The sequence below is a fragment of the Xyrauchen texanus genome, chromosome 27 (assembly GCF_025860055.1).
Source record: "Xyrauchen texanus isolate HMW12.3.18 chromosome 27, RBS_HiC_50CHRs, whole genome shotgun sequence".
Classification (NCBI taxonomy): Eukaryota; Metazoa; Chordata; class Actinopteri; order Cypriniformes; family Catostomidae; genus Xyrauchen; species Xyrauchen texanus.
This window is the reverse complement of record NC_068302.1, coordinates 14,020,224-14,045,903: the sequence shown is the minus strand read 5'-3', so window position 1 is coordinate 14,045,903 and position 25,680 is coordinate 14,020,224. Positions and strand designations below refer to the sequence as shown.

General features: G+C 42.1%; 1 protein-coding gene across 1 annotated transcript in view; it reads left to right on the top strand.

Annotated features, from left to right (window-relative positions):
* LOC127621045 (multiple epidermal growth factor-like domains protein 9) overlaps positions 1–25,680 on the top strand; it is a 54,992-nt gene that overhangs the window by 5,855 nt on the left and 23,457 nt on the right. The window contains exons 2-4 of the mRNA XM_052094471.1: positions 926–1,124; positions 13,260–13,399; positions 25,348–25,497. Of these exons, the coding sequence (XP_051950431.1) occupies positions 926–1,124; positions 13,260–13,399; positions 25,348–25,497 (489 nt within the window). The remainder of the gene's footprint in view (positions 1–925; positions 1,125–13,259; positions 13,400–25,347; positions 25,498–25,680) is intronic.

Sequence of the window (25,680 nt, the reverse complement as noted above, 5' to 3'; positions counted from 1 at the left end):
CAGTTTTAAGGTGGTAATAGACTCTAATGTTATCATTCAATAATAATTTACTTAGCCTCATGTTGTTCCAAAACCATCTGACTTGACTTTCTGTCAGACACACAAGATGTTAGGCATAATATTCACCCAGATCTTTTTTAATACAATGAAAGTGAATGGGGAGATGCTACTAAGTTCCATAAATGACAAAAAAAAAAACATAAAAGTAGTCAATATGACCGTCTGCTATAACCTAAGTCCTCTGAATCCATACAATAGCTTTGTACAAGAACCAGATCGAAATTTCATACACCGATAATCATCCCCTTCACAGCTTTGTCAATCTTATTTGTGTTCGTAAATATTCAAATATGGCATGTCAAGCAAGGCCCATCTGTTGAATCATATGGACCACTTTTATGGTGCTTTATTTGTCATTTTTGGAACAGCATTGTTCCCCATTTTATTTTATTGTATGAAAAGGAGCTGCATGAAAATGTCCTTTTGTGTCCTTCCACGGAAGAAAGAAAGTCATATGGGTTTGGAAAGACTCAGCATGACTATTTCCCTGTCAACCCTATACATTCTTTCTCTGTTACCTTACATCCTGTCCTGCATACTAAAGATGTGCGCTCTCACAGTCTAAAATCAACTTAATGAGCTATCAAAGAATCAGGCCAGGGGAATCATTCATTATAGCTGGCAGAGATCAACAAGATGGAGGAGTGAGGCATAGTGGACATGAAGGAGACATTTACTGAAGAGCAGTTCACCATGGCTTTTTTTTTTTTTACATTGGCTGCAGTGTCTTAAACCATTATCAGAAATGCCAGACATAGGGGGTGAGCTTGTCTGTGCTTTATATTAATATTTCATGAACTTAACATTAGCCCTCTTTGGTTGCCAAAAATGCATAAGTAATACTTTCTGTGTGTCTCCTCTGAAGAGCTGGTGTGTAACTGCAGTGGAGAGGGCGTGTCGGACCCTGACGAGTGTGACCGTGAGACAGGTCAGTGTGATTGTATGCCGGGATACACTGGTCTGGACTGTGAGGAGTGTGAGGAAGATCACTTTACCAACGGCACCATTGGATGTCTGCCCTGTGGATGCGACTCCTTTGGCGCAGCCAGCTCAAGCTGTGACAGGTAAGAGGCATTATGGGAATGTTTCTGTTTGTTAGCAGATTTATTGAAGTAGACAACTGAAAAATATATAATGTACATAATTTTTTTTAACTAGCCTACTTCTACTCAGGAAATGTGCTTAGAAAATATTTTTTATTATAAATAAATTCTAATCTTTCCAATATTTGTTGTCTTAACCGTTTTCATACAAATTTCATTTGACCCAATTTGGAATGCCCAATTCCCAATGCACTCTTAAGACCTCGTGGTGATGTAGTGAATTGCCTCAATCCACATGGCGGAGGACGAATCTCAGTTGCCTCCTTGCCTGAGACTGTCAATCCAAGCAATTTATCACGTGGCTTGTTGAGCGCGTTACCGCGGAGACATAGCGTGCGTGGAGGCTTCATGCTATTCTCTGCGGTATCCACGGACAACTCACCACGTGCCCCACGAGAGCAAACCAAATTATAGCGACAACGAAGAGGTTACCCCATGTGACTCTACCCTCCCTAGCAACTGGGCCAATTTGGCTGGCTGGAGTCAAACAAAGATTTATTTGAAGGATGTATGAGGTGTTCTTGTCCAAGTCAATGGTGTCCAAAGTGCAAAAATTTGAAATTACAACTCTGTAGTCATTGTCGACCAATTCAAAGTAATTGAACACAAGAGACATTTTATTTCCCATACGGCCAGAATTGTAGGCTAATTGTCTGATGCGTTTTTCCGGCCCCTTTTGTCATAGTCAGCCGTGATAATCGGCTGATTTATACAATCAGACAATGTCCCCCCCAAAGTGAAAAACCCTATTGCATTTATCGATTTGGATGATTGGCCGTTATAGGTGTATCTCTAGTTTTAATGTATTTATTAGAAATTTAGAAACTGGTTTTATGGTGAAATAAATTCCTAAATATTGCTTGTTAATTACATTTGTCAGATGTAGGTAACTTCTAGGGACAGTTTCTCCCCAAAGTACGGTATACTGTTGCTATGTAAATCCAACGACACTACAGACGATTAGGCTGATTAGCTCAGAAAGCCGTATTGCCTCTTTCTCCCACAATCTTGGAATATACAGTACTTGGTATGGGTGAAATAATTGGGACATGTAATTTGCCTGTTGGCATGTTTCTGTTGTGCTTTAATTGTTTACTGGGATATTTGTTATGTTTACTTGGCCAGTTTGTGCCTAATGAAATGGCATTTCTTTTAGGGAACAGATTGCAGTGATCCCAGCTAGTTATGGTACGGTACAAGACCCCTAAGTAATGGCTTTTAGAGTCAATGACCAAAGCCAGGATTAAGCCCAAGTTTGTGCTTTTTTTTAAAAATACAAATGGACAGTTTTGTTGGCAAAGTACAGTATGATACTGTCTGTGATGTGTGAAGCTTTAGATAGACTACCAATCTTATTTTCACTCAGAAATATCAGTGTCAAATTGTAGCACATCTGACCATATTTTGAAAAGAAGATGAGAGGGAAATGAAATTATGGACAGAGAGAAGCCAATTCACGCTCACATTATGAAGGTCACATTTTATGATCTGTTAGATACCTTCTCCAAAATCACTCAAGCATGGATTCTCTTACAATATATTGGAGAAATAGTTCATACTTCACAGAGCAAGGTGCCTAGCTATAACACAACATTTTGCCAATGTCGATTTCTAAGGTAAGCCCTATAAGAAGAAAACTTGTAAACACAGACACAAACACCAAAAAAATAAGAGGTAATAAGAGACACTCCAATCTAGGGCACAGCAATGCGTATGTGCGTCCCAAGCTCAGTGATGTGCTAATGTAACCAGAGTGCTTCAAAAGTGTGTTATTAAAGCAATCCGTTGTCTGTCAGACATCCCAACATAACGAATCGACAACAGATTCTAAATACTGTCCACAACATCTCACAAATAAACCTTTGGACTATGAATAACAATGGGAAACGTTGCTTACAGCAGGCAATTTAAAGTCCGATCATGATTAAAATGTACATTTATTGTTGAATGCGGTGAATTTGTACAGAAGCCATTTTTTAAATAACGAGGACGATTTAAGACGCAACTTTTCTAAATTTATTCGCCAATAGTAACTACACACAAATTGTATTGGAGCATCCTGTCCCGTTTGTAGGATGTGTTTCTTTCTTCTGCTTGTTTTACATTCATTTGTTTAAGCTTCAGTTTCGCTTAAATTGTAAGTTCATGTTTGGTTTGGTTGAGTTTTCCAATTTAGGCTTACAAAATCTTTTATATTATAAAATCTTATACATTATATCTAATATTTTTGCCATGTGTAAATAAAGCATTTCACAGTTTTTAACCATGGATTCTAATTTATTATTGTTAAATTAACCGTATAATCACACCATCCCTAATTCATTGCATACTCTAAAATATGTATTATTGATAATGCACCCCTTGAAAAACCATGAAAATGACATACCTGAACTTAAATGGTTGTATTTACTGGACCCTTTGGAGTATGGACACAGTTGTCAGAGCTAAACGTTGTCATTGGTTATCTCCCTGGTATATGGATTCCAGGTTGGTTACAGTTCTGTGTGTGGAATCACAGCTCTGCTGAGGCTGGTTTCATACTGTGTTTATACCCAAAGAGCTCCACAGGAAATTATAACAACCAATATGCATCCAATATGTTATATATTAACAAGCGTCATATAAACATATACTAATAAACGTATCAAAATATAACTTCAATCACTAGATGTAATTGTTGTAAGAAGGGACATGAAGAGCTTTCAAACAGTGTAGCGCTTTCGTGTCATGTGTTTGATGTGTCATATTCATGTACATCCTGTCCAAGGGAAAGAACGTGTGATTATTTTAATCCTATGGGGCTTTTTTCCAATTCTAGACCCAGACGTAAAAGAACAGCTTTGTTTTATTACTTGGTTAGTTATATGCTTATAATATGATAAGGTGGTATTTCTGGCCAAGATTGTGTAGTTATTTGGTCTAACTTTGATGTTTAGTTTGCAAGTTAATGTAATCTTGCTTTAAGGATAGTGTAAACGTGTGGCTCGCTGTCCTGGGCGAAAGGGGCTCGAGGCTCACACTTTTGTATTGGTTTGTATTGGAAAGTCGACTTTACATAGCCACATACCTTGAAGAGTTGGCTACCAAAATAGCTATTGAACTTTTTCACAAATATTGCCGGGTTGGGGGGGTGTTATTGAACACCAATGTTTCCTTCGTAAAATAGCTGGATATAATATAAATTGAACTTTTGATTCCCATTTTTATTGTCACTGTGATCTAGCCCTTGTGGCAACTTCCCTGCATGTGTGACAACCAGCTCCAGTCTCCGATATAGGGTTTCCATCCATTAATATTAAAGGTACACATCATGTGCAATGTACTGCACATGTTAAGTGCAGTGTGGTTAAAAGTCAATGAAGTATGATGCAAGGAAAACACTTTGGCCTTAAGTGTATATCAACTTTACCAGTTGCTAAGAAACCAGATCTTCCATGTGCTGTCCACTCTTTGTAAAAAGCATCTAAGTCTACCAATTTCAAAGCACCATGCAAGTTCCTGATTGTCATGGTTGTGAAGGATACAGGCAGGAGAATGATGCTGGCATCTCCATAGCAGTGGGGAAAGGGGGAGGGGGTGGGTGGGGGGCTGAACTTGTCCTGTCGTTGTGTAATACTAACCTAGTTAATATGCAGCTGATCTGCCCCAGGGTCCCTGAAACATTAATGCAGTTTCTCCTACTGCTGCCTGCTGAATGTGGTGTCTCCTGCTGAACATACACTCGTACACACACATACAACCAATCCAAATGATTTAAGAAGCTCCCAGTGATATTATAATGATATACAGTATTATGTGTCAGGCCTGCTGCATTGGAGTGTGCTACTGTACAGTATGTTAACTATATCATATACAGTTTCTATGGTGTAGAATCGGACTGATGCTGTTCAGTATCTAATTCTAAAGTGTTTTTATTTGAACAAAGGCAGTTTTAGTGTGAAGCACAAGGGCTTTCACAAATCAAACAAGCGCAGTTCACTCACAAGTGATAATGAATTTCAGATGTCTAATTTGGATGTCTGCTGAGCTTTCTTGTGCATATTATTGTGTATTTAGGGATGATTGGTAGTGAACCAACTATTATGCATTTAAATCCACGTTATAACACGGGAGTGAAATGGTTATTGTGAATTATCATTTGCCCTGAATTTTGTATGCTAGTGTATTGTATTTCAATTGACCTGTCAATATCATAATACCATGCTCACACAGCTGAGATATAGGTAATGGTTGAACAGGTTCTTTTCTGGTATTACAAGTATTTTTTATTGATATTATGACAACAAATAACAAGCATCCTTTGCCAGCCTTGTTTTCAGTGGCCTGCTTCTAAGAATAGAGCCTTTTTAAGCCTCATTTACCAAATTTTCCTTAGACATAGGGGTGTTTTTCTATCCTAACACTAAATAATTATTATAGAAGGGGGTTGGATCCATTTAGATCCATTCCAGTAGCATCATGGTGCTACTGCTACAGAACACCGCCCTGTTTCATGTTTACACAAAATGCTAAATGTGCCACCCTAATGAATGGTGCTGTTCAACAGCTGGCTTTAGGGAGCTGTCTGTGGCCTAGAGAGACAGAGACAGTAACAGACTATGGGTCTGTCTGCTAATGAATCTGAATGCAGTGGGAAGGTCGTTAGACAGGGTGTGATTGATTATTATCTGACCTTGATTATTTCAGTGTTTCTGTGTGAGACAGTGTGTGTGTGTGTGTGTGTGTTTGGGGAAAAGTGTTTATATGCTCGCATTGGCTCTTGATTTGAATCTATGCAGTGTTTTTTAGGAAGAGCGAGGTTTCTGTTTTGCGTCCCCTACAAAAAACTTTTCTTTGGCTGCTTTAACCTCCTGAGATCCGAGCATGACTGCTCTGCATTTTCCATTTCCCTTTTTGTAACTAGTAGCACCTAATAAACAAGCAAAAAAATTTATAAAATTAAATAAAATTCTAGAGCAAATAGTTTTCCTAAACATGAATGTCCACATATGTGGATAGCAAGACTACATTGTAAAATTTTAAATAACACTAATCTATAGGAAGTCAGATTTTTTTTCATCAAATTGTTTGTTTCCTGGAGTGTTGATTATTCATGTCTTTGAGACGTTACAGACATTACAGCTGATTTTCTGTAAAGCTGAATTGTCCCATGTCTGCCAAACATGTTGAGTGGTCCAAACATCATCTGCAACCTGAAAATTAACTTTTGGTCTGATTTTAGGATTGAATGCACTTAGCTGCATAGAGAGCTATAGGATGCTCTCTTGCTCCCTATTTAGTGAATGACTTCACCTCCAGTGTGCTGTCTGTCTGCACTGGTCTCAGAACAGTTCGAAATGCACCTTAATTTCATCCTAACCCCATATATTTTTCAGCTTTTGGATGAACCCATTGATTCTCAATATGAAAATGCACAGTGAATATAGGAATGTATTTACTAATGTTAATGAATAGAACCGTATTGCACAGAGATAATACAATTAAACATAACAAAATGTAGGTTAAAATGAAGCTAAATATCCCACAGATGTTAGAGTTGAAAGTTATTCAAAATAGCTAACAAGTTTTTTCTTCTTTTGAGGAAATGTGGTGCCAGTTTCCACATATGTAGACATTATGTTAATCAGCGTGCTGACGTGCGAAAAATTCATGGATTTTTTCAAATGGCATATCAAACAAAATTAGATATGCTATTCTTTACAACCAAACAAGTGTCAATGAAAAAACGTAAAGAGATTTTTTTTTTAACAGAGGTACATTTGTTGGCATTGTGTCCATAGGAGCGCTTCAAGGAATACGACAGCATGCTGTTGTGTCACGTGACTCGGTGTGGCAGAAATAAACCTTTTAAATGACAGTCTAGAGCAGGGCTGCTCAACTTTGGAGAGGTCATCATTGTACCTCGTCGGCAGCATTCAAATCTTTGAGATATATGTGTGTGTGTGTGTATGTATGTATGTATGTATGTATGTATATATATATATATATATATATATATATATATATATATATATATACAAACAAAAGAATGAGAAATATTACACATTTTATCCACCTAGAGTGTATGTATGTGTAGTCTTCAAAATAATTACATAATTTTAAAATATAATATGAAAATAGATTTTATTAGGATTATCTCAAAATTTTAATTGTATGCATTTTTGCAATATTGAGCCTATAGATGCTGAATGCACCTCTGTTTTCTAAATAATCTAAATAATTACACTGCAATAGAAGAGCACATTTTATTCCACATTCATTTTCCTGTATGTTATCATATTTTTATGAAAAATACTGGTTACGCCAATTGACCACATTGCTTCTACAGTCAAATGCCATTGTTTGTTGAAGAAATTGACAAATCAAGCATGACAGTCAACAAGGTGAAGTAAACTTGGTGTTTTAATTTATTTCAATGAAGGAAAAACCTCTGACAACAACAAATCAGAGTAAAAACATGTTTCCAAAAAATTGTGTGTGTGTGTGTGTGAGAGAGGTGGAGGAGGTGAGAGAGAGAGGGAGAATCATGTGGGATTAGGGCCGTGCGTGTGCTTTGAAATGTTTCCAGTCCTCCATCGTTAGTTTTGAATGACGTGAGTTCAAAGGATCGTGCTCAGAGATGATGTGCAGCACATCAGGCTCATAATAGAATAGGAGGTCAGGTTGATGAGGCCAGGTGCGTGCAAAACTGAATTTTTCCATGGTAAGGATGAACTTTGCATAGAATTGCCCTCTATTATATTGTATTAATTGCAGAAATTCAATGAATTGTATTTTATAGATGTAAATGTTTATCTTTGAGTAACGTTTCTCCTATCACTGAATTGTTGGAGTTTGAAGTATTTTAAAGCTGCTGTTCATGTTCAACAGGAGGTGTCAAAGTAGTATTTACTTAATGTAATATTTATGTAAATGTTGTGTAATATTGTGTAATATTTACTTTAACTTTAATCAACATCATAAACTACTGATATTTGTCAAAATTGGCCTCTAACAGACAGGCAGTTACACCATTTGACATTTCAATTTAAATTTAAAATGTAATTTTGACAGGCATTATCATGGACACAAGCACATGGCCTTGGTGTGAATATTTCAAACATATTTTTTTAAGTAAATAGCCTACTAATTTTTTAAATAATGATGGATGATCAATGTTTTACTGGGGTCGTACCATTTCACATTTGACACAAGTAGCGTAGGCTATCGTTCAAAGAATTTCGATATCGATACCTTGAATTCGATACCAGTTCTTAAACTATACTTTTTTCGATACCAATTTAATGAATCTGTTTTAACAAGATTTCAAACATTACCTAATAAGAAATGCCTCGCTAATGTGATTTAGCAATGAAAAGAACTAGCGTAAATCCTCATGAAAATGGACACCTCTCAATTCATACATATTTGATAGGCTGCTGATGAATGTATTTCTGATTATGATATCATACTCATACATATTTGATAGACTGCTGATAAATATATTTCTGATCATGATATGATGCGGCCGCAAAAGTGGGCCGCGAGTTGAGTAGCGCTGCTCTAGAGTCTTGTGAACAGTATTCAGTCATTATTTATTCATTTAAAATATGCTTTGCATATAGCGAAGCCAAAATACAATGTCCACACATGTGGATGCTGGATCGCACAAGGTTAAAGTGTTAAAGGAAAAATTTATTTACATTATGTTCTCGCTTCATCTCGTTCCAAATTTGTATGATTTTCTTTCATCTGTGGAACATAGTTGTTGGAACATAGCAGAATGCTGGTGAGCTCCAAAAAAAACTAAAGGACCATAACAGTTATCCGTGCGGTCTTCTGAAGCCAGACAATAGCTTTCATTGAATTCACTTTCACTGTATGGAAAAAGAGAAGCATAAACATTCTGCTATCTCTGTTTGTGTTCGACGGAAAAATAAATTCATACAGGTTTGGAACGAGGTTAATAATAAAAAAAATAATCATTTTTGAAACCAAAAGGCTTTGGTGATCTTTTTTTCAATCTCTCTCTTGTTCTTGATCTTTCTCTGTTTCTCTGGAGAATGTGATTGATAATGATAGGTCATATATGTCACATCTCACTCTCATTCCCCAGTATGCTCTAGGTGCTGAGCCATCGCCATGGCAACCTCTCTATCGGCCCATGCACATCCACATATATACACGCACCCACCCACCTTCCCACACACTTGCACATTAAGTGCAAATTTATCCACTAACGCCTCACAGAAATGCAGAGGTGCTTTTTTACTGTAATATAAAATCTATTGTTGTGACTTATTTCTATTGTGGCGCAAATACACATTGTATTAGAAGTTGTTACACTATCTGTTTAGTGAGTGTAGCAAGCAACTTTGTAAACAGACCATAGTCAAAGAGACACTGTATTTCATTTGAAATATGTTGTATTTCACCCTAAAATCAAAAGGAAAAATATAAGAAATTATATTCTGCATAAAGAAGTTGAAGCCTAATTTTAGGACAATACATTTTATTTGCAAAATTACATTTTTTTCATCACAATGAAAAGTCAATTGAACTGAAAATCTGCCCTTCTAAATGGTCTGCACTTATATAGCGCCTTTTTAACCTTAACAGTATTGAACGCGCTTTACACTGTGACTCATTCACCCATTCATACACCAATCAAGGTGCTAGCCTGCCATTGGGAGCAACTTGGGGTTCAGTGTCTTGCCCAAGGACACTTCGGCATGTGGGCCGGGATTCGAACCCCCAACCACCAACCCAATTAGTGGCCGACTCGCTCTACCAACTGAGCCACAGCCACCCTGACTTCAACAAGAAACTGCCACGATACGTACAACGGGCAACTTAAAAATTATTTAGAAAAATTCTATGTACAGTAATATGATACTATGAGACCAGGCAACTGAAGTGTGTACTTTTTTTTTTTACCATGTCAAAATACTTTCTCCTATCCCAGCTTAATACGCAAAGACAACTATAAGTAAGCTATTTGAAGGTTGATTCTCCAGAAGAGTATAGGTAAACACTGTGGCTTTATGGCACTATCAAAATAATGCGCTTTGTGTTTTTGTTTGAGTACCGCGCGACCAGCTCACGACAGCAATAATCAGTATGTTTACATGCCTTTTAAAAAGACATCAGTCTTCTTGCCTGTCCTTTTTAAGCAAAGGCGGACTAACAGACCAAGCTAATGCGATTGTAGCTTGGCTTCTTCCCGCATGTTTGTGACAAGTGACATGTATTAAACACTTCCTCAGCTGACGTTCTTCCTTTTAATATTTGATTACGCATTGTGTATACTTGGACAGACAGATGACGACTGTAGTTTGACAGCGGAAAATGCCACTGTATAGCTCAATTATATTTGAGCATGAAGTACTGACTGGCTTATACAGTGGCGTAAGATTGGGGCGGGACGATGTGCTTGTGGCAACAATTGCAGAATGGGGTGTACTTAGGAAACGTATTTTTATTGATTTCTTTTTTTACATTTTACTTTCATCTTCCGTAATTTCTACTTACTACTCTACGGGTAGGCCAATAATGTGCCATTTAATGTATGTGTATGTAGTTATTCATTCAGATTTCACATTGTGAGGATTGTGACAGTGTAGGGCGTCTTCAGCTTTCTCCTTATGCCTTTGATACATGGCAGGAAGCATCTGTGCGGAACATTTTCCATACGCTACAGTGACAATCTGCCCACGATGTGGGTAGAAGGTGATGACACTGATGATGTTGTTCCTGTATGTGTCATGAATATTTCATAAGCCATATCAAACCGACTAAAAAAAAGCCCAGGAACAAAATCAACAGTGATTCTTTGTTCATTTCTGGTCCTTTCTGTCTTTAAAAATCTCTGCTCTTCCTCTCAAATCCACTTTTTCTGTTTTTGCCCAGCCGCTGCCTCTGTTATTGCTGCTGTTGTTGTTTTTCTGGGGTCCCCAGCATTGCTGGAGGAGATCCTGTCTGTATGGCTTAGTGCTTTAAACCTGTCCCACGGGTCCCATCATCCACCCTCTCTCATCTATCACTAGCTCCACTCACATAGAGGAACCAGTCACACAGCCCCAAGAAGCCTCACCCCAACCTTCACCCCAGATCGGATGCAACAGCTCAGGGGTGTCTGTGTACAGGGAGTTGACTAATGACTGTTTGAAGAAAGCAAAGGCTAGAGTAGTCATTAAGCAAATTACCAATCAGCCAAATTACTAAATGAAGGAGTGATGAGCACAATGCATAATTTTTTTTTTCATTATCTTACAAGTAATAGTATTAGCTGTTGTGGCATTTCTGTAGTAATTTGTGGCATGGGGGGTGTGGTCATGTGTCGGTCTACAGGAGAGGGAGAGCGGTAAGGCTCGTCACCTGGATTGTGAGTACTCTAACACCTGTCTCTAATTATAGTGATGGCGGAGGGAGACCTGAAAAGGCATGCCAGAGCATCAGAGCGAGAGAGAGTGGCAGAGGAAATGTGTCTGTGTGTCAGGCCACGACAGATTAAAAAAAAACTACATTTGTTTACGTTCTTTTGGGATACCGAGAGCCTGGTTTATTGATCCGTGTGCGTATGTGCGAGAAAATAAATACTCACCTCAACTGTCTCCTGACTCCGCCATTGCCCACAAACTAAGTTCTATTCCATAATTACAGTGACCCCAATAGTATCTAGACCCTTACAGTAAGTCACAATTTAAAATGTATAAATGTAATTACAGTAGATAGCAAAACCTCAAACCAAGTGGCAAATGTAAAAACATGATGTTAGACCTTTTGCTACACCCAAAAGAACTAACTTCTTTTTGTCTCTGCAATTTTTGCAAATATATACTTTAAACCAGCTGGTCCCAAGATGATTTTAGTGGATGTATGAATTTAGTTCCCCTCATGTTCACACAGAGTAACCACATGTTCATCACATTCACTAATCATTATGGACGTGTCCAAATACTTTTTGTAAATTTGTTTTGCTCTAAAGTGTGCTTGTGCTTGTGCTATCTTATTGTGGGTCAATGATATATGTGTAGAATGTTCTCTGTAGCATTTATTTTGAGTTTCTTAAATATTCAAGATGTTTGTTTTGCTATATTGATTGGTGTTTTGTCATACTCCTACACTCCTACTCAACACTTCCTACAGGTGCTGTAGTTTTTAGTTGTCAAACCACTGATATTTGGGGTTGACAACTTTACAAGCACAAAGATTTAACGTGTGTTTGTGTGTGTGTGTGTGTGTGTGTGTATTTATCATTTTGTGGGGACAAAATATCCCATAAGGATAGTAAAACCCGAAATGTTTGACGTTGTGAGGACAATTTGTTGGTCCCCATGAGGAAAACAGCTTATAAATCATACTAAATGATGTTTTTTGAAAATGTAAAAATGCAGAAAGTTTTCTGTGAGGGTTAGGTTTAGGGGTAGGGTTAGGTTTAGGGGATAGAATATAAAGTTTGTACAGTATAAAAACCATTATATCTATGGAAAGTCCCCATAAAACATGGAAACGCAATGCGGCGTGTGTGTGTGTGTGTGTGAAGCAGAGATTCCAGGAATATGATGGTTTTTAATGTGATCTGGGCCACTGTACCCACATGTAGAAATGGTTGAATTAAAAATGAAAGGTCTAGACTGCTTTAAAGTGTTCATGGCTGCAGTTCAGGGGCAAAGCCATTTGTGTGTGTGTGAGCGAAATACTACTGGAGTGTGCTTATAAGGAAATTGGATGTAAAAAGAGGACGATTCTTTGTGTTCAAACGCTTGATATGTGAATATGGAATAAGATTACCATTGGTGCAGGAGTTATTTTTTTAATTTAATTTTCTTTGTGGCCTTTTTGAATCATAGTTAAGTAGAAAACTGACAGGAAAATAATAGGAGTCAAAGGGGTAACGGGATCAGGAAATGTTTCCTGCCAGACTCAAACTCAGGTTCCCTACTCAAGCACCATGACTCAACGTGTCAGATCAGTTTGTAAATACTACATGGCACACAAAATGACTGCCACTGTGAATGTTGTGTTACTATCTGCCCATAAGGATTATGGATTGTCATTTAAAGATGCAAAAATTTTGCTATTTAATTTAGATTTCTTTTGTTTTATCTTTTGTAGTTCAGGTACGTGTGTGTGTAAGACAGGTGTGTACGGGCCCAAGTGTGATGACTGCCACCCTGGTTTCTTCCACTTCAGCACCACAGGATGCCAGCCTTGCCAATGCAACAACCATTCGACTTACTGCCACCCACAGTCAGGTCAGTCTCACAGAATTTTCTTATAATTTGATGTCTCTAGATGGGGACATGTTACCATGCATATCGTTAAAACAATATTCATGGTAACATGGTTTTAGTGTTATAAAATAATTTACTAACCTTGGCTGGATTTCCCAATAACATTGCAACTTAAACTTTAAAGATAATCTTAACTAATGTAGCTCGTTATTTTACGATGGAGTAATGCATTTCACAAACCAGCACGTAGATCACTTTTTATTATGTTGAACTTAAGTGCTTAGTTTTGGGAGCTCTCCAGTCCAACGGTACTGATCACTTTGGCCTGTATGTCCAGGTGTTTGTCTTCTCAAAATGAAAATAAGTTCTAAATACTGTCAAATATGGAAGTTGTTTGTAACCTTGTCGAGGCGCTGAAATGTATTACCTAACTATTACAGAATTGATTTAAAGAAATAATTATGTCTATAGGAAGATAGAGTTTCAGATGTATTGATGCTCAGTCATAGAGAAGAATGAAGTGACGTAATAAATGGATGTAACATGAATATCCGCTATGTGAATCATAAGGGGCTCTCACATAGCCTAAAGTTTGGCTCTTTTGGCTGGAAACTGAACAAATGCACACAGAACAGGATTCAAATTATTGACATTAGTATTGAGCTACTCATAGACCTGTCTAAATATTAATAGATCATCTGGTTAGTTGTAGGTACTGTGTATTTGTAGCCTTACTACCATTATGCATCATGCGATTCGTTACTGCCTTGTAAAAAGACTATAGGCGAGCTGATTTGAAACATCCATTGGAGGAAGGAAGAAGAGAAGGAGGATAGAGAGAGAGAGAGAGAGAGAGAGAGAGAGAGGGAAACTCTCATTGCACATTCTCACTCGGATCTCTGTTAACCATATTTTAATTATTTATTAAGGCATATTTATTTACATTTTAAACTGTGTGGACACTTTACTCACAAATACATTACAAATATGCTGATTAATGAAGGCTGATTTAATGTTATACTGTATTACGTGTCTTGTAAATTTAGACCTTTCACATTGCATGCGAATACTGCCTATTGATTTCATAGCGATTTTTTCAACACTTTTTTTTTTACACTCTGAAATATTGTACAATGGCTTTCCAATGATCAAAATATATGAATACAATTTATTAAAAGTCCCATTGTCTTTGATAAACTGTGAAACATGCCAGAAAGATATGTTACAACTTTAACTAATCTTTCTGGCATCTTTCACAGTTTATGGACTTGGGAGCGGTTCAAAGTTAATCTAAAAATTTTTTTACGAACTACTTGGATACCGATGCTTTTGGGAAATGCGCCTTTGAGATTAAGTACTACGTTAGTGCTGCTTTTCTGTGTGAAGTTATAGACATTTTTACAACTTTGTTGCCATGATGATGTGATGCTGTAAACCCCAAAATGTACAGCTCAAATAACACATGAGTTTTAACAGAAGAATTATTGTAAGTGCTTTTATAAAATTATAAGCTTCACATTTCTGCCCTTTAAACCTTCCAAACATTTGCCCCATTCACTTCTGTTGTAAGTGCCTCACTGTAACCTCGATTTTTGCTTTTTTTTAATAAAAGGCGGGATGAGTCTAAATAAATTTTTGGGGTAGTCAACATTATGCTGTTCAGATTTGAAATATTTCACATTAAGCGATGACATGCTGTATGTTTTTATATTGTTAGAAAAAAAGATGCCCTCATAGGGTAAAAATGCCCCAAATTGAATCACCTGCAGGAGCCAAATCTTGTCCTTTTATAAAAACAATTATTTCTTTCACTTGTGCATATACTGTAAATATGAACTAAATAACTAAATTAATTCATACGTTGTTAGGGTTATGGTAATAATAATATTAATTAAAAGGTTAATTTTAATACGTTAATAAAATTAATAGGCAATACAGTGCTCACCTTTTTATTTGTCTGGGTTCCAGAGGTCATTTTCCCATTTATATTTTCCCTAGGGTTTAAAAATAAAAAATAAAAATCTTTATTGAAGAGTTCTAAGACATGATCCAGGTCAACCAGTTTTGAGGTGAATCACAATCCTTACAAACCTTAAAATGTAGCAAGAAAGTATTTGAAATTGGACAAAAAGGCAAAGGTACAAGAAAAGTATGGAAAACGAATTTAAAAGTATGGAAAAAACTGTTGATTTAAAGTTGTTGATTATAATATAGAAACAATATATTTTAAGTTAATTGCAAAATGTTCAGATACAAATATATAAGCAGTTGAAGAATGTTGCTGCTGAGCTCTTTTGCCACTTTTTATATAAAAACAAGTATGTCAACTCAGACTAAACAGAAGCATATTTCATAGATTAACAACCTTGGTTGGTCTGGTTTTCAAGTTTTATAAGTTATCCTTGAATTAATGAGATTGTTTACTTCTGGAACATGAGTGTTGTGCACTTCATATTTGAAACTGAATCACCTAGAGCGATTCATCATAACAGCCTCTACACTTCCCTCTCTCTCACTCTTTTCCTGTGTTTTTTCCTCCTTGTATACACGGTAAACCAGATTAACTTCAATTTGAGCCAGGTTTAAAAAAACCTATCAACATTGTGTGTGTGTGTGTGTGTGTGTGTGTGTGTGTGTGCGTGTGTGTGTGTTCATTTCTTAAGCAAACCTGCTGACATATGAGACATGTAGGCCTGTTTGTCTTAAATCATTTCGGCCATGCCTTAGTATCGTTTGGTTACGTATGTAACCTCCGTTCCCCGAGGGAGGGAACGACACGTTGTGTCGGAGCAGCGACACTAGGGGTCTCTCGAGCGCCGATATTCACCTCTGATCTATGAAAAAAGGCCAATGAGAGTTGGCAGCCAGTATTTGCATGTCCCGCCCCCGGACATACGTGTATTTAAGCGCCGCAAATAACGGGAGTTCTTCAGGATTTTTCTGAGGAGCCGGAAATGGTCCGGCCACAACAGTGGCTCGGTTCAGTGACATGGCGGAGGAAAGACACAACGTGTCGTTCCCTCCCTCGAGGAACGGAGGTTACATACGTAACCAAGCGTTCCCCTTCTGTCGCTCTCTCCACGTTGTGTCGGAGAAGCGACACTAGAGGACCCATTCCAATCTTTCCATGTGCTGAACCGTGTGCGTGAACTGCCGATACAGAGGCGGGCAGGGATTCATCCAGTGCCACGCATCGTCTGTACCCGGCTGCACGTACCCTTCCCCAATGCCCCATACTGAACATCGGGATCCTTCTAGTTACCCTGGGAGGGAACAAGGCGATGTTTGCCAACATGGGAACGGGCCAGCCTGGCTGGGCCTCTTTTCTCTCTATGTTTCTCGCATAGAGCAATCACGGCTGGGGCCCTTACACGCATATAGGGAAGGGGTCTTACCCAGACCCTCGCGGAGACCACACCTGCCCTTTTTCTTGGGGAGGAAAAGTGGTAGACACGTCACACGGCCGTCTTAGGGCTTGTGTGGAAAGTATGGTGCGGTGGTAGATCCCAGCCTCGAAGGGGGGAGTTGCTACAGCACGGCGACTGGGGCAGCTGTAACTGCCTAAGGGAGACACGGGGTCCGCTCGTAAGGGGACAGAACCGTGGAAATACACACAGGGGCGTCCGTACAGGAGGCCTTCTACTTTACCTGTGGAGCACCTATACCAGTACAGGGTAGCCATCAGGGTACCGCGAGTGGCTTGGGTCGGCGAGTTCCTCCGCTGAACCGTGGACCCGGAGGGCTGGGGAGGAATCGACCAGGGGCCCGACTCGGAGTGGGGCACCCTGGGAAGAAGGCGACTACTTTACCTTGACGTCAGGAAAAGGCGCTGGCGCAAGCGATCCACCGGCCGGTCGGTCTCACGTGTTACCGAGTTCTCACGGGCTCGGACCTGAGAAAACACGAGGCGTAACCGACTCAACACGGAGGTTGTAAAACCTTGCAAAGGTGTTGGGTGTTGCCCAACCCGCGGCTCTACAGATGTCTGCTAGGGAGGTGCCCTTGGCCAGTGCCCACGAGGACGCAACACCCCTTGTTGAGTGAGCTCGGACCCGTACGGGTAGGGGCACGGCCTGGGTGTGATAAGCCAGTGTGATGGCATCGACAACCCAGTGGGCGAGCCTCTGTTTGGAGATGGCATTCTCTTTCTGCCGTCCCCCAAAGCAGACAAAGAGCTGCTCAGAGCGTCTGGTGCTCTGTGTGCGGTCCAGGTAAATGCGCAGGGCGCGCACTGGACACAGCAACGAAAGGGCTGGGTCTGCCTCCTCCCGGGGCAGCGCTTGCAGGTTCACTACCTGATCTCGGAATGGTGTGGTAGGAACCTTGGGCACATAGCCCAGTCGCGGTCTTAGGATCACAGACGTATCTGCCGGACCGAACTCCAGGCAAGTGTCGCTGACAGAGAACGCTTGTAGGTCCCCGACCCTCTTAATGGAGGCGAGCACGATCAGCAGGGCCGTCTTAAGAGAGAGGGCAGTTCCTGAGGGGAACTTCCTGAGAGCAAGAAGGACGGTCAGCAACTCCAGGCAATTGATGTGCCAATGCAGCGGGGCCCCTTTCCAACGGCCCGCTGCTGCGTGCCCGCTGCACACGGCACCCCACCTGGACCGGGAGGCGTCGGTTGTGACCAGGACGCGTCGGGACACCTGCTGCAGGGGCACTCCTGCCCGTAAAAAGCAGAGGTCTGTCCAGGGTCGGAGTGTTTTGAGGCAGGCGGGGGTGATCCTTACCCGATGCGTGCCGCGGTGCCATGCGTGTCTCGGGACTCGAGTCTGGAGCCAGTGCTGGAGTGGTCTCATATGCATCAACCCCAGCGCGCGACCGCCGCGGAGGATGCCATATGCCCCAGGAGCCTCTGGAAAAGTTTTAGAGGGACCACTATGCCTGGCTTGAAGGAAGCGAGGCAGTCCAGCACCGACTGAGCACGCTCGCTCGTGAGACGTGCTGTCATTGAGACTGAGTCTAACTCCAACCCGAGAAAAGAGATGCTCTGAACCGGAGTGAGCTTGCTCTTTTCCCAGTTGACCTGAAGCCCCAAGCGGCTGAGGTGCCGGAGCACCTGGTCTCTGTGTGTGCATAGTAACTCTCGAGAGTGTGCTAGGATGAGCCAGTCGTCGAGGTAGTTGAGAATGCGGATGCCGGCTACTTGTAGCGGGGCAAGGGCCGCCTCTGCGACTTTCGTGAAGACGGGAGGGGACAGAGACAGGCCCAAGGGGAGGACTTTGTACTGAAACGCCTGGCCGTCGAACACGAACCGTAGGAAGGGTCGGTGTCGTGGCAGAATTGAGACGTGGAAGTACGCGTCCTTCAGGTCCACCGCTGCGAACCAATCTAGATGCTGAACGCCAGCCAGAATATTTCTCTGCGTAAGCATTTTGAACGGGAGTTTTAACAAGGCCCGATTGAAAACTCGCAAGTCCAGGATTGGTCGTAAGCCGCGCCTTTCTTGGGTACAATGAAGTAAGGGCTGTAGAAACCCTTCCTCATTTCGGTTGGAGGGACGGGCTCTACCGCGCCCTTGGTTAAGAGGGTCGCGATTTCCGTGCGCAGGGAACTGGCGTGCTCGCCGTGTACTGCGGAAAAGTGGACGCCCCTGAAGGGGGCGGAGCCGGGCAAACTGAATTGCGTAATCGAAGTCGAATGGTCCGGTGCAGCAAGCGTGATGCGTTGGGAAGCGAAAGCCATGCTTCCCAGCTCTGCGCTAGGGGCACCAAAGGGACGAGTATTTTGGACGTACCGGCGGGGCCTCGCAGCGGGCGGAACAGGTAATGCAGCGTCGGGCGGCTTCGTTGCGGCCTGAGGCTGAGGTGCTGAGAATAGACTCAAAGCACTTAACTTGCTCCGGCGCCCGGCAGGGGCGGGTTCTTGACTGAGGAGGAGGTCTGATGTTGGCGTCCTCTGGACTCATCTGAACCGGCCGGCCGGGGACAGTCGTGGGCAGGCGGAAGGCGGGATCGCCGGCGTCCGGTGTACCGGGACTGTTGTGATCTGAAAGCACATTGCCGTGAAAACGGCATTTGCGAGCCAGGTGACCCAGAGGCAAAGGAAATAGCTCTTTTATTGAGAATGTGGGTACCACAGCCCCGTCAGGGGTGTGGCAAATGAAAAAACAAAGGATTCTCCTCCCGGCCCTCCACCGGGGGACGGAGCGGTCTTACCACCTCCGGAGCTAACGTCTTCGGCTCTGGGTCGGCTGTCTCAGGAACGCTTGGGAGCCTTCCGGGTCCTGGAGGGGGTTCGTGAGACAGGGGGCCTGCGCCGCCTGCGGAGTGCTCGACGCTGGGGCTGAGAGCTGGGCCCGCTTTTTTTTGGTTGAGGCGGAGCAGGAGCTGGTTTCCTCGGCGGGCAGACGGGGCAGGGCCCGTAGCGGCAGGTCTGCGGTGGGGCATGATGTGCGAAATGGCCTCCATCTGCTTCTTCACCGCGGAGAACTGTTGGGCGAAGTCCTCGACGGTGTCACCGAAAAGGCCAATCTGGGAGACAGGTGCGTCCAGGAAGCGGTTTTTGTCAGCCTCACGCATCTCGACCAGGTTGAGCCAAAGATGGCATTCCTGGACCACTAGGGTGGCCATCGTCTGTCCGAGTGCCTGCGCTGTGGCCTTCGTCGCTCTCAGGGCGAGGTCGGTCGCTGAGCGCAGTTCCTGCAGCACATCAGGATCAGGTCCACCCCCGTGCATGTTTCTGAGAGCTTTGGCCTGGTGGACTTGCAGGAGGGCCATCGCATGCAGGGCGGAGGCAGCGCGTCCAGCCGTAGTGTAGGTCTTCGCGTTAAGCGAGGATGTTGTCCTACAGGGCTTGGACGGGAGTACGGGGCGACCCCGCCAGGAGGTAGGGCTACCGAGGCATAGATGGTGCGCAACTGCCCTATCAACCTGGGGAATCGCGTCGTACCCGTGGCGCTCTCCGCCGTCGAGGGTGGAGAGAGTGGAGCGGGTGGCACCTAGACGAGCGGAGAGCGGGGCTCTCCACGTAGACGTCAACTCATCATGCACCTCCGGGAAGAAAGGGACCGGGGGGATGTGAGGCCGCGAATGGCGCGCTGCCCCCAGGAACCAATCATCCAACCGAGAAGGCTGTGGGGAGGATGGAGGGTTCCAGTCCAACCCCACGCTCAAGGCGGCCCGGGCAAGCATGTCGGACATCTGAGCGTCGGCCTCAGCCTGGGCCTGCTGGCCCGAACGCGGCAGTCCAGGGGAGTCCTCGGCATCAGACACCGCACTCTCCGATGCAGCGGCGAGCTCATCTGCTTCGGACTCGGGAGGATAGACAGCCGGGCCATGAGGCGAGCCGCTATCGCCGCGAGCGTGGACGGAGACCAGCGAGCGTGTCGGGAACGGGAGGTTCGCGGGGGGCTACCCGGCGAAACTGCACCCGCTGCCGCCCCCAAATCGCCCCCAGCGCCAACCGCACCGTCCTTAATCCCGTGGGAAGAAGGAGCAATGCGGGGTGCAGCTGGGGTGTCTTGCTTTCTGTTGAAAGCGAGCCGCGACCGCAACGTGGTCATGGTCATGTTCTCGCAGTGAGAACATGAACCATCCACAAACGCCGCCTCGGTGTGATCGCGGCCCAAACACACGAGACAGCGCCTGTGGCCGTCTGAAGCAGAGAGCACTCTACCGCATCCAGGAACGACACGGGCGGAAAGGCATCTTGAAAAAGACGCGTCCTTAAAAGGACCTTCAACGCCGCTGTGTTTGCTCTTTTAGAGAAAATTACTCTTTTAGTAAAAACTCTTTTAATACACAGTGTGTGTGTGTACGTGTCTGCGCTGTCGAAGCGCTCAGGGGCAACAATGCACGCCGTGCACTGAGAAGGAGAAAGCCGCTGTTGTGCGCCGTCAAGATCCAACAGCATGCAGATCGTCAGAGGAAAACAGGAACGTTTAAGTGGCGTGTAACTCGCAGCAAACTGCAGACAGACCATCGGCTCCGAAGAAATTTTCTGAATGAACTCCAGTATTTGCGCCGCTTAAATACCCGTATGTCCGGGGGCGGGACATGCAAATACTGGCTGCCAACTCTCATTGGCCTTTTTTCATAGATCAGAGGTGAATATCGGCGCTCAAGAGAGACCCCTAGTGTCGCTTCTCCGACACAACGTGGAGAGAGCGACAGAAGGGGAAACTGATGTCATAGATGTGTTTGTCAACTGCTTGTTCAAGTGCATGAGCCTGTGAGTGAGTGTCTAGAACCCATCTGTCTCTCTCTCTCTCCGCTGTGTGTGTGTGTGTGTGTGTGTGTGTGTGTGTGTGTGTGTGTGTGTGTGTGTGTGTGTGTGTGCGTGTGTGTATGCACAGATGGTAGCTGGTAACCTCTCCCCTGATGCAGAGAGCCGCAGTCAGATTTACAGCCTTCCTCAGTCATAAAACCTATCAGCATCTCTGGAGACTGCTTACAGTTCATAGACTTAGACTCACCCCTCACAATATAATACCACACACAAAGGAGACAAGCAGTTTCGCACAGAGCCAAAGCAATACTTTGTACATCAGTGATCGTAATTACACAAAAGATTTGGGGATTGTGGCAGTTATTTTGCCTTGTCTTTGTCCAAGCAAAACACTTGTGTATAACTGTAACATTAGGCTTGTTAGACAAAGATATGATCAATGTGTGACAAAATTTAGTACTAAGTATAATTGAAAGAAATAGCAATAGCAAAAATGTGATATTCTTTAACACAGGCTCAAAACATTACTAGACAGATGAATAAACATTTTTACCATTTGACAAAAGCTGATCACAGTAACCAAGATATACAAACACAACACTAGACAAAAGACAGGTCCAACACATTGACCATACAGTATATAGGTTTGGAATAGGATACTACCATACTACTGCTGTGTGTAGTATGCATACTGGACATAGTATGCACATTTTCTTTTGCATGGAATACCCAGATGAACTACTAGATTTACCAAAATATGCAGTGTACAAAACGGTGCACATACTGTACAGCAGAGCATTTAGCATACTACAGATTGAAACATTTGCTGCATAATGTGCTGTTTCACATACTTAACATACCATACCCCAAACATTTTTGGTTAATGTTACCATTGTAGAAATAACCTATTGCAGGTATATTTTTCACTCATGATTATTTTATCCCACGTTTTATGAAAACGAAGGTATCCATAAATTAGCTGATTACTAAAAAGTGGTAAGCTGCAATTGTTACCTAATGAAAGTTTTGTACCTGATCTAACCCTTAAAGTGATAGTTCACCCAAAAATGTTCTCATCATTTACTCACCCTCATTCCATTCCAGATGTGTATTACTTTATTTCCTCTGCAGAACACAAATTAAGATTTTTAGAAGAATATCTCAACTCTGTAGGTCCATACAATAAAAGGTATTAACAAACTTTTAAGCTTAAAAAAAACACACAAAGCAGCATAAAAGTAACACATATGACTCGAGTGGTTAATTCCGTTTCCTCAGAAGCGATATTATAAGTGTGGGTGAGAAAAATCCTTTTCTATATTTAAATCCTTTTTTATTATAAATCCTTAAATATATACCACTGGACCTTATGTGCTATTTGGACCTTCAAAGATTTGGTCACCATTCACTTGCATTGTATGGTCCATACAGAGCTGAGAAAATATCTTTAAAAAAATCATATAATCTTTGATTTATGCAGAAGAAAGACAGTCATACACTTCTGGGATGGCATGAGGATGAGGAAATGATGAGAGAACTTGAATTTTTGGGTGAACTATTCTGTTGGTGTAACCTAATATATTCAGGTTGAGTCAGTGATGTTAAGTAATATTTTGAAGTGAATAAAACCGTTTTTTTAGGTTAATCTTTTTTCAGTATACCGAGATCATGTAATCTCAACATGGCACCATGAGGGGGCGACACACCCCATGTTTTTCTATTCCACTGATGAAACTGAAGTCTTCATTTAATATTTGTCAAAGTACTTTTCGTTTCTTGGTAACACTTTACAATAAGGCACCATTTGTTAACATTATTTAAAATGAACTTACAATGAACAATTGTATTTTTATTAACTAAAATTAACAAAGATTAATAAATTATGTAATATATATACAGTATCTCACAAAATTGAGTATACCCCTCACATTATTGTAAATATTTGATTATATAACACTGAAGAAATGACTCTTTGCTACAATGTAAAGTAGTGAGTGTACAGCTTGTATAACAGTGTAAATTTGTTGTCCCCTCAAAATAACTCAACACACACCCATTAATGTCTAAACCACTGGCAACAAAAGTGAGTACACCCCTAAGTGAAAATGTCCAAATTGGGCCCAATTAGCCATTTTCCCTCCCTGGTGTCATGTGACTCGTTAGTGCTACAAGGTCTCAGGTGTGAATGGGGACCATTACATTTGGTTACATTTGGTGTCATCACTCTCACACGCCCTCATACTGGTCACTGGAAGTTCAACATGGCACCTCATGGCAAAGAACTCTCTGAGGATCTGAAAAAAGAATTGTTGCTCTACATAAAGATGGCCTAGGCTATAAGAAGATTGCCAAGACCATGACACTGAGCTGCAGCATGGTGGCCAAGACCATACAGCGGTTTAACAGGACAGGTTCCACTCAGAACAGGCCTCGCCATGGTCGACCAAAGAAGTTGAGTGAACATGCTCAGTGTCATATCCAGAGATTGTCTTTGGGAAATAGACATATGAGTGCTGCCAGCATTGCTGCAGAGGTTGAACGCCCCACACTGCATCAAATTGGTCTTCATGGCTGTCATCCCAGAAGGAACCCTCTTCTAAAGATGATGCACAAGAAAGCCTGCATACAGTTTGCTGAAGACAAGCTGACTAAGAACATAGATTACTGGAACCATGTCCTGTGGTCTGATAAGACAAAGATCAACTTATTTGGTTCAGATGGTGTCAAGCGTGTGTGGCGGCATCCAGGTGAGGAGTAAAAAGACAAGTGTGTCTTGCCTACAGTCAAGCATGGTGGTGGGAGTGTCATGGTCTGGGGCTGCACGAGTGCTGCCAGCACTGGGGAGCTACAGTTCATTGAGGGAACCATGAATTCAACATGTACTGTGACATACTGAAGCAGAGCCTGATCCCCTCCCTTCAGAGACTGGGCCACAGGGCAGTATTCCAGCATGATAACGACCCCAAACACACCTCCAAGACAACCACTGCCTTGCTAAAGAAGCTGAGGGTGAAGGTGATGGTGATGGTCTGGCCAAGCATGTCTCCAGACCTAAACCCTGTTGAGCATCTGTGGGGCATCCTCAACGGAAGGTGGAGGAGCACAATGTCTCTAACATCCACCAGCTCCGTGATGTCATCATGGAGCAGTGGAAGAGCACTCCAGTGGCAACCTATGAAGCTCTGGTAAACTCCATGTCAAAGAGAGTTTAAGCAGTGCTGGAAAATAATGGTGGCCACACAAAATATTGACACTTTGGGCCCAATTTGGACATTTTCACTTAGAGGTGCACTCACTTTTGTTGCCAGCGGTTTAGACATTAATGGGTGTGTGTTGAGTTATTTTGAGGGGACTGCAAATTTACACTGTTATACAAGCTGTACACTCACTACTTTACATTGTAGCAAAGAGTCATTTCTTCAGTGTTGTCACATTAAAAGATATAATCAAATATTTACAAAAATGTGAGGGGTGTACTTTTGTGAGATACTGTGTGTATATGTATATATATAATTATTTGTTTATGATACCTTAGTGCCTTAACTAATGTTAACAAATAAAACCTTATTGTAAAGTATTATGCATTTCTTTAAGTGTAAAACTTACTTTGTGCACCTTTTAAGGTTGATAGCACTCAAAAATCACAATTTTGTTTAGAAATTGCAGTCTTTACCTTGATGATGGTATGATGGTTTGCATAAGGCTCTGAGGCAGTTAGGAGGTATAATGTACTGTTTGTTCTATTCAGCTAATCATCCATAACTAATAATTAGTCATTTTGTATTTCCTCCCTCTCTCAGGTGTTTGTCTGGACTGTCAAGACAACACTCAGGGCCACAACTGTGAGGAGTGTCTCCCCAATTTTTTCCGCCGTCGTGGCGAGGAGTTAACGGTGGCCTGTGTGCCCTGTCCATGCACCTCTGAGAGCTCCACCGGCAGCTGCCATCTCGGTGAGTCTCCATGTCTGAGACATGTTGACAGGGCTGAGGACAGGTTATAAGTTCAGTACATGATGTCCTAAAAGTGGTCTAGAATTATTTAACAGAGTTACTGCACCGCTGCGCTATTCTAGGAATGCATGCCATGGTATATCTTTGAAGACAACATGAAACGTCTTCCAAAGTGCATTGAAC